The 14,281-nt window shown below is 43.6% G+C and overlaps 1 protein-coding gene across 1 annotated transcript in view; it reads left to right on the top strand.

The window, feature by feature from the left end:
- The window catches only part of LOC126417077 (pickpocket protein 28-like), a 93,432-nt gene that overhangs the window by 60,089 nt on the left and 19,062 nt on the right, over positions 1-14,281 (top strand). The window contains exons 8-9 of the mRNA XM_050084972.1: positions 4,483-4,542; positions 6,669-6,855. Of these exons, the coding sequence (XP_049940929.1) occupies positions 4,483-4,542; positions 6,669-6,855 (247 nt within the window). The remainder of the gene's footprint in view (positions 1-4,482; positions 4,543-6,668; positions 6,856-14,281) is intronic.

Raw genomic sequence — 14,281 nt, 5'->3', positions numbered from 1 at the left:
AGAAAGATTAAGGAAAGGCAAACCTACGTTTCTAGCATTTGTAGACTTAGAGAAAGCTTTTGACAATGTTGACTGGAATACTCTCTTTCAAATTCTAAAGGTGGCAGGGGTAAAATACAGGGAGCGAAAGGCTATTTACAATTTGTACAGAAACCAGATGGCAGTTATAAGAGTCAAGGGACATGAAAGGGAAGCAGTGGTTGGGAAGGGAGTAAGACAGGGTTGTAGCCTGTCCCCGATGTTGTTCAATCTGTATATTGAGCAAGCAGTAAAGGAAACAAAAGAAAAATTCGGAGTAGGTATTAAAATTCATGGAGAGGTAATAAAAACTTTGAGGTTCGCAGATGACATTGTAACTCTGTCAGAGACAGCAAAGGACTTGGAAGAGCAGTTGAAAGGAGGATATAAGATGAACATCAACAAAAGCAAAACAAGGATAATGGAATGTAGTCTAATTAAGTCGGGTGATGCTGAGGGAATTAGATTAGGAAATGAGGCACTTAAAGTAGTAAAGGAGTTTTGCTATTTGGGGAGCAAAATAACTGATGATGGTCGAAGTAGAGAGGATATAAAATGTAGGCTGGCAATGGCAAGGAAAGCGTTTCTGAAGAAGAGAAATTTGTTAACATCCAGTATTGATTTAAGTGTCAGGAAGTCATTTCTGAAAGTATTCGTATGGAGTGTAGCCATGTATGGAAGTGAAACATGGACGATAAATAGTTTGGACAAGAAGAGAATAGAAGCTTTCGAAATGTGGTGCTACAGAAGAATGCTGAAGATTAGATGGGTAGATCACATAACTAATGAGGAAGTATTGAATAGGATTGGGGAGAAGAGAAGTTTGTGGCACAACTTGACCAGAAGAAGGGATCGGTTGGTAGGACATGTTCTGAGGCATCAAGGGATCACCAATTTAGTATTGGAGGGCAGCGTGGAGGGTAAAAATCGTAGGGGGAGACCAAGAGATGAATACACTAAGCAGATTCAGAAGGATGTAGGTTGCAGTAGGTACTGGGAGATGAAAAAGCTTGCACAGGATAGAGTAGCATGGAGAGCTGCATCAAACCAGTCTCAGGACTGACGACCACAACAACAACAACAACTTTTGGTCAGGGCGTCAATGATATAGATGCAAATGATTTTTTTATTGACATTTGCCCCTCCCGTTACTACTCCGTGGATTCGCACATTTGTATATCTGATCTGATTCGTATTTCAAGAACATGAGGTGCTGAAATGCGTCTGGCGTTTGTAATTTGCTCTGCTTCGGCGAACGAAGTTGCTGTTGTGATAGTAAGAGCATGAGCTAGTTGCCTTGGAAAAATACACTACTGGCCTTTAAAATTGGCACACCAAGAAGAAATGCAGTAATAAACGGGTATTCATTGGATAAATATATTGTACTAGAACTGACGTGTGATTACATTTTCACGCAATTTGGGTGCATAGATCCTGAGAAATCAGTACCCAGAACAACCACCTCTGGTCATAATATCGGCCTTGATACGCCTGGGCATTGAGTGAAACAGAACTTGGATGGCCTGTACAGGTACAGCAGACCACGCAGCTTCAACACGATACCACAGTTCACAAAGAGTAGTGACTGGCGAATTGTGACGAGCCAGTTGCTCGGCCACCCTTGACCAGACGTTTTCAATTGGTAAGAGATCTGGAGAATGTGCTGGCCAGGGCAGCAGTCGAACATTTTCTGTATCCAGAAAGGCCCGTACAGGACCTGCAACATGTGGTTGTGCATTATCCTGCTGAAATGTAGGGTTTCTCAAGGATCGAATGAAGGATAGATCCATGGGTCCTAACAAATCTGAAATGTAGCGTCCACTGTTCAAAGTGCCGTCAATGCGAACACGAGGTGACTGAGACGTGTAAACAATGGCACCCCATACCATCACTCTGGGTGATACGCCAGTATGGTGATGACGACTACATGCTTCTAATGTGCGTTCACCGCGATGTCGCCAAACACGGATGCGACCATCAGATGCTGTAAACAGAACCTGGATTCATCCGAAAAAATGACGTTTTGCCGTTCGAGCACCCAGGTTTATCGTTGAGTACACCATTGCAGGCGCTCCTGTCTGTGATGCAGCGTCAAAACGTTCCCATCTGTTGACTCAGGGATCGAGACGTGGCTGCACGATCCGTTCCAGCCATGCGGATAAGATGCCTGTCATCTTGACTGCTAGTGATACGAGGCCGTTGGGATCCAGCAGGCGTTCCGTATTACCCTCCTGAACCTACCGATTCCATGTTCTGCTAACAGTCGTTGCATCTCGACCAACGCGAGCAGCAATGTCGAGATACGATAAACCGCAATCGCGATAGGCTACAATCCGACCTTTATCAAAGTCGGAAACGCGATGGTAGGCATTTCTTCTCCTTACACGAGGCATCACAACAACGATTCACCAGGTAACGCCGGTCAAGTGCTGTTTGTGTATGAGAAATCGGTTGGAAACTTTCCTCATGTCAGCACGTTGCAGATGTCACCACCGGCGCCAACCTTGTGTGAATGCTCTGAAAAGCTAATCATTTGCATATCACAGCATCTTCTTCCTGTCGGTTAAATTTTGCGTCAGTAGCACGTCATCTTCGTGGTGTAGCAATTTTAATGGCCAGTAGGGTTAAAAAAAGGGAAAAAAGGAATGTAAGTCAGGCAGATGGCGAAATAATCTTCAAATCATACACACATCAAAAACGTTTTGCATCACCGCAGTTCCCAGAACTCTTGAAGATAGACACTGACTGTGGATATTGTATCACAGATACAGTCGCTTTGACTGTTCAGAGATGTCACTAAACCCGCCCAAAGATGTAAACAACCATACATGAGCAGCGCCTATTAGACGGAGGCCGCGCGGAGTGGCCGTGTGGTTTGAGGCGTCATGTCACGGACTGTGCAGCCCCTCCCGCAAGAGGTTGGAGTCCTCCCTCGGGCATGTGTGTGTGTGTGTGTGTGTTGTTCTTAGCATAGGTTAGCTTAAGTTAGTTTAAGTAGTGCGTAAGTCTAGGGACCGATGACCTAAGCAGTTTGGTCCCTTAGGAATTCACACACATTTGAACATTTTTGAACATTAGAGGACGGGGTCCGACAGCCGACCAGTTCCAGTCTTTCCACCAGGAAGAAGGTGCACGGTTCCTGTTGTCTGTAGTTAAACCATGCCTAGACGGTCAATACCGCGGTTCACTCTTGTCCGCATTGTTTCTTTGTGCCACGAAGGGCTCTCAACAAGGGAAGTGTCCAGGCGTCTCTGAGTTAACCAAAGCGATGTTGTTCGGACATGGAGGAGATACAGAGACACAGGAACTGTCGATGACATGCCTCGTTCAGGGCTACTACTGCTATGGATGACCGCTATCTACGGATTATGGCTCGGAGGAATGCTGACAGCAACGCCACCCTGTTGAATAATGAATGCTTTTCGTGCAGCCACAGGACGTGTTACGACTCAAACTCTGCGCAATAGGCTGTATGATGCGTAACTTCACTCCCGACGTCCATGGCAAGGTCCATCTTTGCAACCACAACATCATGCAGAGCGGTACAAATGGGCCCAACAACATGCCGAATGGACCGCTCAGGATTGGCATCACATTATCTTCACCGACGAGTGTCGCATATGCCTTCAACCAAGACGATCGTCGGAGATGTATTTGGAGGCAATCCGGTCAGGCTGAACGCCTTAGACACACTGTCCAGCGAGTGCAGCAAGGTGGAGGTTCCCTGATGTTATGGGTGGCATTACGTGGGACCGACGTACGCCGCTGGTGGTCATGGAAGGCTCCGATACGTGAATGCCATCCTCCGACCTATAGTGCAACCATATCGGCAGCGTATTGGTGAGGCATTCGTCTTCATGGACGACAATTCGCGCCTCCATCGTGCACATCTTGTGAATGACTTCCGTCACGATAACGACATTGTTCGACTAGAGTGACCAGCATGACCAGACATGAAGCCTACCGAACAATCCTGGGATAGATTGAAATGGGCTGTTTATAGACGACGTGACCCACGAAGTACTGTGGGGGATCTACGCCGAATCGCCGTTGAGGTGTGGGACAGTCTGGACCAACAGTGCCTTGATGAACTTGTGGAAAGCATGCCACGACGAATACAGGCAAGCATCAATGCAAGAGGACGTGCTACTTGATATTAGAGGTACCGGTGTGTACAGCAATCTGGACCACCACCTCTGAGGGTTTCGGTGTGTGGTGGTACAACGTACAATGTGTGGTTTTCATAAGCAATAAAAAGGGCGGAAATGATGTTTATGTTGATCTCTGTTCCAATTTTGTGTAGAGCTTCCGGAACTCTCGGAACAGAGATGATACAAAACTTTTTTGATGTGTGTATATTCGGCAAATGCCTTCAGAATGTTAATGCACTGACCACTGCATATGCACGTTACTGAACGGACTAGCAATCTGCTGAACAGTAACAGTTTTGTTTTCGTGTTGCAGAAAGAGAAGGAATTCGTGTTTGCGGCTTGCAGGACGCCGCTTGTATCGAGCATCACCAGGGTGAGTTTGTATTGTATTTTCTTTCCTCAAAATGTCATATTAGTGTCATACTCATGCGTTCAGATTTCTTCTGTTTTACAGCAATTCTTTCCTTTCTAAAAGTCGAACTGACGGAAAAAGTAAATATCCCTTTGTTATGTAATTATTTTGAGTTCTCCGCTGTTGCCGTTAATCTAAGTTCGAAGCAAACACTCGAACTATATCGAAACGATAGCTTCAGAATGTAGGCTCATTGTTCATCAACACTTTAATTTTCAACTAATACCAGTTGTTCCTGATGTAACATCACACAGAATTGCTCGAAATTACTCATCTCTTTTCATATCGCCGTTTTTATTTATCCAGTCAATTTGTATTGTGCCAAACCCTTTCCAAGTTTCATACATCTATGATTTATAAATGTGCAGACTGAAGCAACGAATGAAAATTTGTACCAAGGCCTGATTTGAGCTCAGGTCTGCTGCTCACAAGGCAGATGCACTAACCACTACGCCACTCTGGCATAATGGCTCAGCAGAACTCCATCGACTGCCGTAGCATGCCTCCCCACTCAATCCAAATTCCCATTCACGCCTCAACCCATACGGTATTCCCGCTTAACTCGGAGCGCACTGCAGAGGCTCTTCAGCTGCATTGGTTTATCACATCAGCATCGAAGAAACGGGGGATTCTGCCTGAAACCCAGGCATAGGTGCTTTAATCAACTGACTCAGTATGTCTCCAGACCTTTTCAAATCTCAATCATTTATGATGTATGTATATGCAGACTTAAGTGACGAATGAAAATTTGTACGAAAGTCAGGATTCGAAGTACCTACCCCTGGGATTCGGGCAGGATTCCCCATTTCATTCGCTGCTGAGGTGCTATTCAAATACAGTTGGAGAGCCTTTGCAGTGCTGTTTGAGTTTAGTAGGAATGCCAAGTGGACTGAGAGGAGTACAGGAATTTGGACTGAGGAGGGAGGCGTGCTAGACTAGTCTGTACAACTGTGCACCGCCAATGTGCCAGGGCGACGTAGTGCTCACCGCAACTGCCTGGTGAGCAGGAGACTTGAGTTCGAATCCTGGGCCTGGCACAGCTTCTCATTTTTCGCTTCAGTCTGCATGTATACATCATGAATGTTCTTACTTACATTTACTTTATTACCATACTTGGTGTAATTCACGTTTTTACAATTAACTCCACTTTTAGAAATTATCCCCAGAATTTATTGAATGTCATGATCATGTCTTGTCCGATTGGTTCGTTGGAGCTACCATCCAATGTGGGCTATTTACCTCCCGCCGGAGGTTCAAGTGCTCCCTCGGGCACGGGTGTGTGTATTGTTCTTAGGATAAGTTAGTTTAAGTAGTGTGTAAGTCTAGGGACAGATGACCTCAGCAGTTTAGTCTCTGAGGAATTCACACACATTTGAACAATTGTGGGCTATTTATATTCCAGTGTGAGACTCAAAAGTCGTTCTGAAATGCCACAAATGAGGAATTCTCTATCCCTCGTGGGAAAATCTTTTATTGTCAGCTTCCACGCAGCTGTCGTTTCCATCTTGGACCGTCTGGAGATTTTGTACTGGGAGAAGTATACGTTCGGCTATGGCAGTGGTGCGAATTTGAGAGCGCCATCGCATCACTTTCAATAAAGTTCACTTGCTCTTTATGGTAAAACATCTTGCCGTATGGACAGTCTGCTGTCATGCGACATTACCGTGTCTAAATAGCTACACTGGTATCTGAACTATCCGCAACATGTATAGTGATGACCGACATCTTCTGTGCGCTTTACTGACCCCCTACCCCCTCCTTAAATATGGCTGCGAAGTCCAACGAGATGCGATTTCACACTAAACCCGTGTACTGCGGTTGCGTGGATCAAATGCTTAGCACCACTCATTGTTACTTTAAGCCAGTCTGTGTCTTTTGCAGCTTCTCAAGATGAAAGGGAAGCTGTAGCCTCTCATTGCGTTTTTCAAACCTCCTTTTGCCACCTCGAAGAAAAAGGGGGTGAATTATTGTCGAACAGTACAGATAACAACGCTAGTGATCAGAATTTTCTTCAGTACTTTGTGTGATCCTCTCAAGTATCTTAGTTTAGACGACTTGGTTTCAGACGTTGTGATGTGTTTTTCCAGGTGAGTTGGCGCGCATGCGATTCCACACGTCAGGTGGAGACCACGTCGGGAACGGTGGAAGAGGTCGGGAGTCGTCGGATCCAACCGCCAGCTGCGTGTGCCTGCCCCAGTGCTCCGACAAGTTCTACTCTGCCACCGCCGAGAAGGTCGTTCTCACCCCGCAGCTCTTCAACTCGTCCCTCGTCCTGTGAGTCTGCACGTACATATGTACGTGAGCCGTGCACGGCTCCAGTTCATGCCATTTATCGTTTGTCATCTTCTACTACGGTACTGCCGCCTCGTTTTCTTATTCCATTTACTCGCGTCACTAACTTCCTGCCTTACTTGCCTGTGAGTGGAAGCGGCAGCGGCAGCGCGTATCGATAGTGCACTGTCGTACCATCTCCGGAGCGACCGATAGTATTTCCGGGCCGTCGTGCGTCTGAAAGTCGGTTGAAGACGGACCAGCAGTGCAGTCGGAACGCAGCAGCACGGAAGTTCAGTCGGGCACGGAGCAGCAGTCGGGTACCAAGCTGGCAGTCAGTAGCAGGCGGATCCGCACGGTGCAAGATGCAGACGGAAGGCCGTTGGTCGGTCGGTCGGCTGGTCGTCGGATGGTGACATGTGGACAGCTGAGCACTGGCGAAGGTGGGCTGCCGTTGGTCGTTTGCTCGACCGGTCGTCTCAGCCGACGATGTCTTGGAACCTCGGAACGAACACCATTTTCCGAGTTGGGATGTGGTTGGACATTGTCGTTGGATCTGGCCATTGGAAATCGGTCAGATTGTCGGTCGGTTGTGAACCGTCCCTAGGTCGTGTTGCCTCCTGATTAAGAGGTTGTCGGTCTGGCTGCCTGTCTCATCTAAGCGTGCGTTAGTGTTATTTCCCAGGCCGACCCTTGGAACCTTCTGAGCGCCGCTCCTTCTATTTTACATAGTGATTTCCTTTTATTTTTAAGTACTGTGTGTGGCCTTCAGTCGAGGTTTAGCTTATTTAAATTGCAAGGCTGTTCTTTTAGGCCTTAAGCCGTAAAATTGTTTTCTGCATGGTGTGTGTGGCCTTCAGCCGAGTTTTAATCTCTCTTAAACTAAAAATTCAAAATTTTGGTATTGCCCTTAAGTCATAACATTGTTATTGTTTAGTATGAGCCGAGTTTTACATGAAATATCTTAAGCTAAGGACCTCAGCCTTTTTAAATTAAAAGCTCTTCTTCCTAGCCTTTCACCCGTTAAATTGTTTTGTTGATATGCGGCCTTCAGCTGAGTTTTCATATTATTTAGAATTAACTTTGAAAATCTTTGTTTTGGCCTTAAACCGTAACACTGTTCTTGCTTAATGTGAGGCCTTCAGCCGAGTTCTACGGGAGAGATTTAAGCTAAGGCCTTCAGCCTATTTTTATTGAAGTAAAAGAAGTGAAACTTCCAGAAGAGCTACTGTACCTCATCCAAGGCCTTGGGCCTTGGATTTTCGTATGTGGCCTTCAGCCGATTTAAATTAAATCTCAGGAGCTCTTACGTTAAAAACCTGAGAGTTTTATAATTCTTGCTTATGCTATTGTCTCTTTTAAGTAATAAAATTTATATGTTGAGTGTAACTGGCAGCAACTTATTTTGGCCCCTTTGCACGCCCGCTCTGTCCTGCTAGATCAGGGATTTCAATACATGTACGATTTTTATACATACACTTTCGGAAAAAAATTAGTACTCCCTTTCAGAGGTTTCTAATTCACTCTAAATTTATTGTTGCAACAGTGCATATGGAGTTCATGAAATGATTACGTTTCCAAATCCATAGAATAAACTGTTATGAGGTACCAGGTATCGACCCAAGATGCAACATCCGTATTAGTACGTGGTGTAGCCTCCTCGGGCGGCAATGCAGGTGCTGACCCTGGGATTCAGTCGATAGTGCAGATGGTGAATACTGTCCTGGTATACATTATGCCACGCCTGCTCAATCTGTTCACGTTGTCCTGTAAGAGTTGTTAGTTGACGTGTCGCACGAGTCACTTCTTATCCCATTATATATCACACGTGTTCAACTGGAGACAAGTCCGGAGGTCGTGCTGGTCAGGGAAGCTTCTGATGCTTTCAGACCATCCTGAGTTTCAGTAGCAGTGTGTGAGCGAGCATTATCCTGTTGGAACAACTCATAATGTTCCTGTTGCAAGAATGACAAACGAACCGATCTAACAACATTCGAGGGCTGGTTAGCGTCCCTCCAGAAGCAGCAAAGGTGAACAAGAGTTATAACTTTTCGCACTGTGGGGCGGGCCAGTGTGTTGGAGGAAAGCATTCTACGAGACAGCGTTCATCAGGCCTACGTCGTGCACTCAAACGAACATCACTTGTGTGCAGGCAGAACCTGCTTTCATCGCTGACGACCACGGCGCGCCATTCCATCTTCCAAGTGATCCTCTGGTAGCACTTGTCGATCCGAACTGTGCACGCCGATGGTGTGGCGCGAGAGGAAGATAGGCTAGAGTTGTGCGTGCCCGTAGTCCCACTGCTAATAACTGGTTCGCAACAGTTCGTGTTTACACGTCTCAGCACACAAGCCCTCTTATCTGTGCTGTGGCAGCTGTTCGATCTGCCACTGCTGCCCCTTCCTATACGATGATCCTGACAGACGTCTGTGCTGCGTGGACTCCAAAACCTCGTCTACGGCAGAACGTCCTCGTGGCCGTTGATACCAGCGCGTCCAACTTGTGTGGCAGTTCTCCGAAAGGACCGTCCCGTCAATAGGAAGGCCACAATTTGTTCCCTTCCAAACTAGCTCAGTTGGCTGTAGGAAGCATGAGTGCATCTCTGTGGCACGGTCGCCTGCTCTCTCCACACTTTCGCAACACAGTCTTCTGTGATGGTACGCTGTTAGCTACGCCACAACGCTATCTGTTGGCGGACGACGTTGAAACCATTACAGTACTTCTACTATCTACCAGGTGGCATATTCCGTCATCGGATCAAAATCAATATCATCTTTCCAGGTGCGCCAATATTTTTTCTGGTAGTGTATTTGACGTGCAAAATTTACCGTGTTTCCAGTAACTTCGGCTAGAAGAATGAAAGTTCCTTTCGAAGGTACCCACCACTTCTAGTCACTTTACGGAAACCGTTCTTATTTTGGTGCGTCAGAGAACTATCGGGATCTTTTCGATTATTAGTTTCCTGCCTTTCCTGTGCTCATTTTATTGCGATGCTCACTTTTCCTTTTTTCTGACCTTGTTCCTTGTTTAGTGTTTTAAGATTCCTCTTTGTTGATTTCATTTTCTTCTTTGGAAATGGGAAACGCTGAAAGTGCCAAAATTCGATATTTTCGTCTTTTTTTTCTAAACCCCTGAATGTGTCACGGTTGATAACTTGAGGTACGTTGGAAGTACCAGAGAAGCGTTCGCGTTCTTCAAAGAACCCACACTGCGTTTAGTAGTGTTAAGTTCATTTGTTCGTGACATTAGGAACGTCTTATGTGTCGAGGGTGTCTGACCGTGGTGATACACATGTTGTAACGTGTTTCTCGCTTGCTTTCCTATGTGCAACAAGCAGTAGTTCATTTAACTTCATTCAAGTTATCTTTTACTTGTATCTTTTGTGTCCAGTTCTTTATGATGAAAAAGAAAGGCAAGGTTAGAAACACAGAGAATCATAATGAGTTAAGAAACCAACGAAGCCGCATGTAAGAAAGAAATGGCAGCTTTTTCTCAGAAAGAACAACGATAAAATTATGTAAGTTCAAACTGTTAAAATTTAACTACATACTGGACAGCGTAATGAAATAAAATTTCGTGTGATTTTGGGTTCAAAGTGAATGATCTTCCCATACCAGGAAATATTCCTCATTTTCCATTAACCAACAAATTAATTACTGAAAAAAGAAAGACCTATTAGCCACGGTCGATTTTCTTGATGTGAAATGACAGGGAATTGTATTTTTTTCTGTGCCAGTGCTCTGTATTCTTTATCGCTGCCTAGAAAATAAATGAGGTGATGCTGTGCACATTCAGTGATTCCTTGGAAGGGAAGCATGGCAGTTACATCTTTACCTAAACTTCCGTTTCTTATATTTTTTAATTATAAACGGATTACACTTCTCCGACACATTTTCTGTCAGACGTTACAAATGATGTGAAACAGTCATAATTTACATGCCTTCGAATAAAAATGTTTGTGATGTGACTCTTTCTTGGATTTTTCCTGTTTTATTACATTTGGACATTTATTCCTATGAAAAAATTTGTTCTTGATCTATTCGTTGGTGTTTTTCCTACTTTAGGTTACTCATCTTGAGGTCACAGGTCTCGTATCCGTTTCTGTGTACAAATTTGTCCTTGGGCGGGACCCCCCTTGAGCAAAAACAATTTTCTCTTCTTTTACCCACAAAAATTTTGGTGATGTAACTGTATTATCAGCGGGATTTTACTTCATTTTTGTTAAACAGTACGAAAAATGCTTTTACGACCCGTACAAATATAAACTGAATTTCTTATGCGAGTATTCATAACTTATAAAACAGACAAGACTTTTTATATATACTGTAGTTCTTGGGGTTTTTAATGTTTTAATTTACAGTTGTTTTCCTTTTACCGTTTGTCATCTGTAGCCATATACAACTTAATGTACAGAAGTTATTTACAAAGAAAATTTACGAGTGGAGATGTAATGATAGGCATTACATGAACTAGTTCTGTGTTGGAGACTGTATGTTTGTATGTGTGTGGCTGTGTCTGTATATGCAAACATTTCACTTACTTTTTTTGCTAACGTAGTTTTGTAAACCGTGACAGTGAAAGTAAAAATTGTAGTTTTTCTCAGTGAAGATAAAGAAATTACAAAAAATTAATTCTTATAAGAAAGGTTTTTCAAGGTATTCCAAGGTACAACGTGGTCACGTACATAGAAAGAGATATTCTGTTCAAGTTTAAAGATGTTGCACCCGAGATAATCATGTCAGTACCACATTTAATTGTCTACGCGTTACATTATTACTCTACTACACACCATTAATCAGTAAGTGAAATCAAATTAAGTGGAAGTATTATCAAAAACCAGTTACAAGTTAAAAAACCTTTTAAAATAGAAGTTGAAGGCAACTAACAGAAATTTCCATTTTCAAGACAGGGAACGTTTTTAAGACATTGAAGAGCTCAGTTCATTTGAAAACGTCACTTGTTCCACGGTAGAAGACATTTCGTTTCGAGATGCAAGTCGTGCATGACTGACGAAGTATGACTTAACTGTCCACACGCTATGTAACTAGTTGTAAAAATATGTAGAATGTTACTCATCACTGAAACTCTGTAATTGAAGAATTAAAAGTATCCTCCAAACACATTTAATATATTACATAGCAATAGAACACATAGGACTCGTAATATTTGCAAACGCAACCTGATGTCTCACAAGAATACAAATACCAGAAAATGATGCAAACTGCTTATGGCACCGATCAGGAAACATCATGTGATCCTAGGTACACTGTCTTCTAGGTACAGCAATCTCCCTATGGTGAATATTAGTAGTCATACAACAGTGTCTTGGGTACACCCGGAGTTCTTTCACGTATGAAGATTTCTCTCCGTTAAGAATAACGTGCTCAGACCTCTTAAAGCCGATCACAGAATTCGTCTATTCCGTACGCTCATATTTCTTTCATTAGATGGCGGCTCGGAACTGAACGCCTTCCTTCAGTCAAGGAAGACGGCATCAAACTGGGCGCCTGTATCTATTGCTTTCTGGATCTCGTGGACGAACAGATGGAGCTGGGTTTCACTCAATAAACGTTTCCGGAATTCATGTTGACTTCTACAGAGGAGATTTTCAATAAACATCACATAACACGCGAGCATAAGATGTGTTCTAAAATTCGACAACAGAATGACGCCTGTGACAGGAGTCTGTAGATTTCTGCGTCTGTTCGACGGTATTGCTCCGTGCACTTTTTCAGTGAGTAGAAGCCTTCTGTTCTCCCAGCGGCCGAGGACCTACAGCAGACTGTTGCCAGAATAAAAGCACGTTGTTTCACACTATGTAGAGTCGTATCGAAATCCCATCAGTTCCTGTCATCTGTGCTATGCCAAGCGATTTCAGCTGATATTTGCTCACGCAGTTGTTTATTTCGACATCTGTCATTTTGACGTTCGTGCGACGACTGAAAAGTGAAACCGCAGTACTCTCTTCCCCGGTGAAATTATTTTAGAAAAAAAAAGGTTTGTTTATAAATAACTCATCTGCTACCAGTCACGATTTTTTTTTATTTTTCTCACGACGCATTTCAGGAAATGATTCCAATTTTTAAGTGAGTTTTTTGTGTTTGTCATGTCATTCCTATGTGACGTCGTTGATGTGTGAGATAGAAATGACATAACAAACACAAAAACGCACTTGAAGAAGGGAATCATTTACCGGAACGCGTCGTGAGAAAAAGAAAAAAAGAAAATCGTGACTGGTAGCAGATGAGTTATTTATAAAGAAACCTATTGTTTTCACAGTCGCAGGCTTTCAGAACCATTTATAATGGATCAAATAAGATTTTAGAAAAAAGGGATTTAGTACTTCGGGCTTCACTCTGTCAACCTCTGTTTCCATGCCGTTAAGGCACGGAGAAGTTGGACAGATCGCTTGTTTAATGATTTAACGTAAGACCAAAATCAGTTAGGGTTTTCGGACAGGTCAACAGACAGAGTTTTATTTTCGAATCTGTTTTAGGCTTCACGCACCGCTCTCCATCTGCTAATTACGTTTTTTCGTAGTTTTGTTTATCCATGAGGTTTTGGTTACGTTTAAATCTGCGCTGAAGCTCTCTTTGCTTTCGGAGCAGCTTTCTGACACGGCTCCCGAACCGTAGCGGGTCATTCCCACCCCTCACAATTTTGCTCGGCGTACATTTGTCTAAGTTGTCTAGTCAATACTCTTCAACTTTGTCCATTTATACACGTTATTTTCAGTCTCAGAGAAGAATGTTTTGCTCTGATTGCTCAGGTTAACCGTAAGGTCTTTCTCGGTCTTCTTCTTTTTCTGGTTTCATCCGGATTTCTGGCGAGCGTTATGGAAGGTGGCCTGTTCACCGGCATCCAGGCTTAACGCGCAACCCAGTGTAGCCACAGGTGCATTACTCGGCCGATACTATCGTATTTCCTTATTCTCCATTCCAGTAGGTTTTCGTTCACATTGGGTCGATGATTTTCACTTGATTCAGTACTAAAAGTCTCTCAACGACTTCCTAATGAGTAATCTCAGATCCGTAAAGCAAAACAGACATAGTGACTGGCTGATAGAAGCAGGTTTTGAGATTTGAGGAGACGGATCTTTATTTATTTATTTATTTATTTCAAAGACTGCCACAAAAAACAGACTTTGAATTCTATATGTATTTTATCACTTTTAAGAAGGCTTCCTAATTATTTAAAACTGTTGGCTGTTGTAGACGAGCTACAGACGGCTGTCTATAGAGTGTGGAGCTGCTAGATTAACTGATCAAAATAATTTTCGGGTTCTTCTTCAGTTTCATGTAGACCCACTTTCAAAGGAACTGTATAACAGTTTTCCGTAAGACTTTTGAAATCTTCTGTTGAGACGATTTTAAGTACTTCACCATTTGCGTGAGCAAACCTACAGGTGGATGCAACATTTGGGTCGATG

This window comes from Schistocerca serialis, chromosome 8, assembly GCF_023864345.2.
Source record: "Schistocerca serialis cubense isolate TAMUIC-IGC-003099 chromosome 8, iqSchSeri2.2, whole genome shotgun sequence".
Classification (NCBI taxonomy): Eukaryota; Metazoa; Arthropoda; class Insecta; order Orthoptera; family Acrididae; genus Schistocerca; species Schistocerca serialis.
The sequence above is the reverse complement of the archived record's forward strand: the minus strand, read 5'-3'. Positions and strand labels throughout refer to the sequence as shown.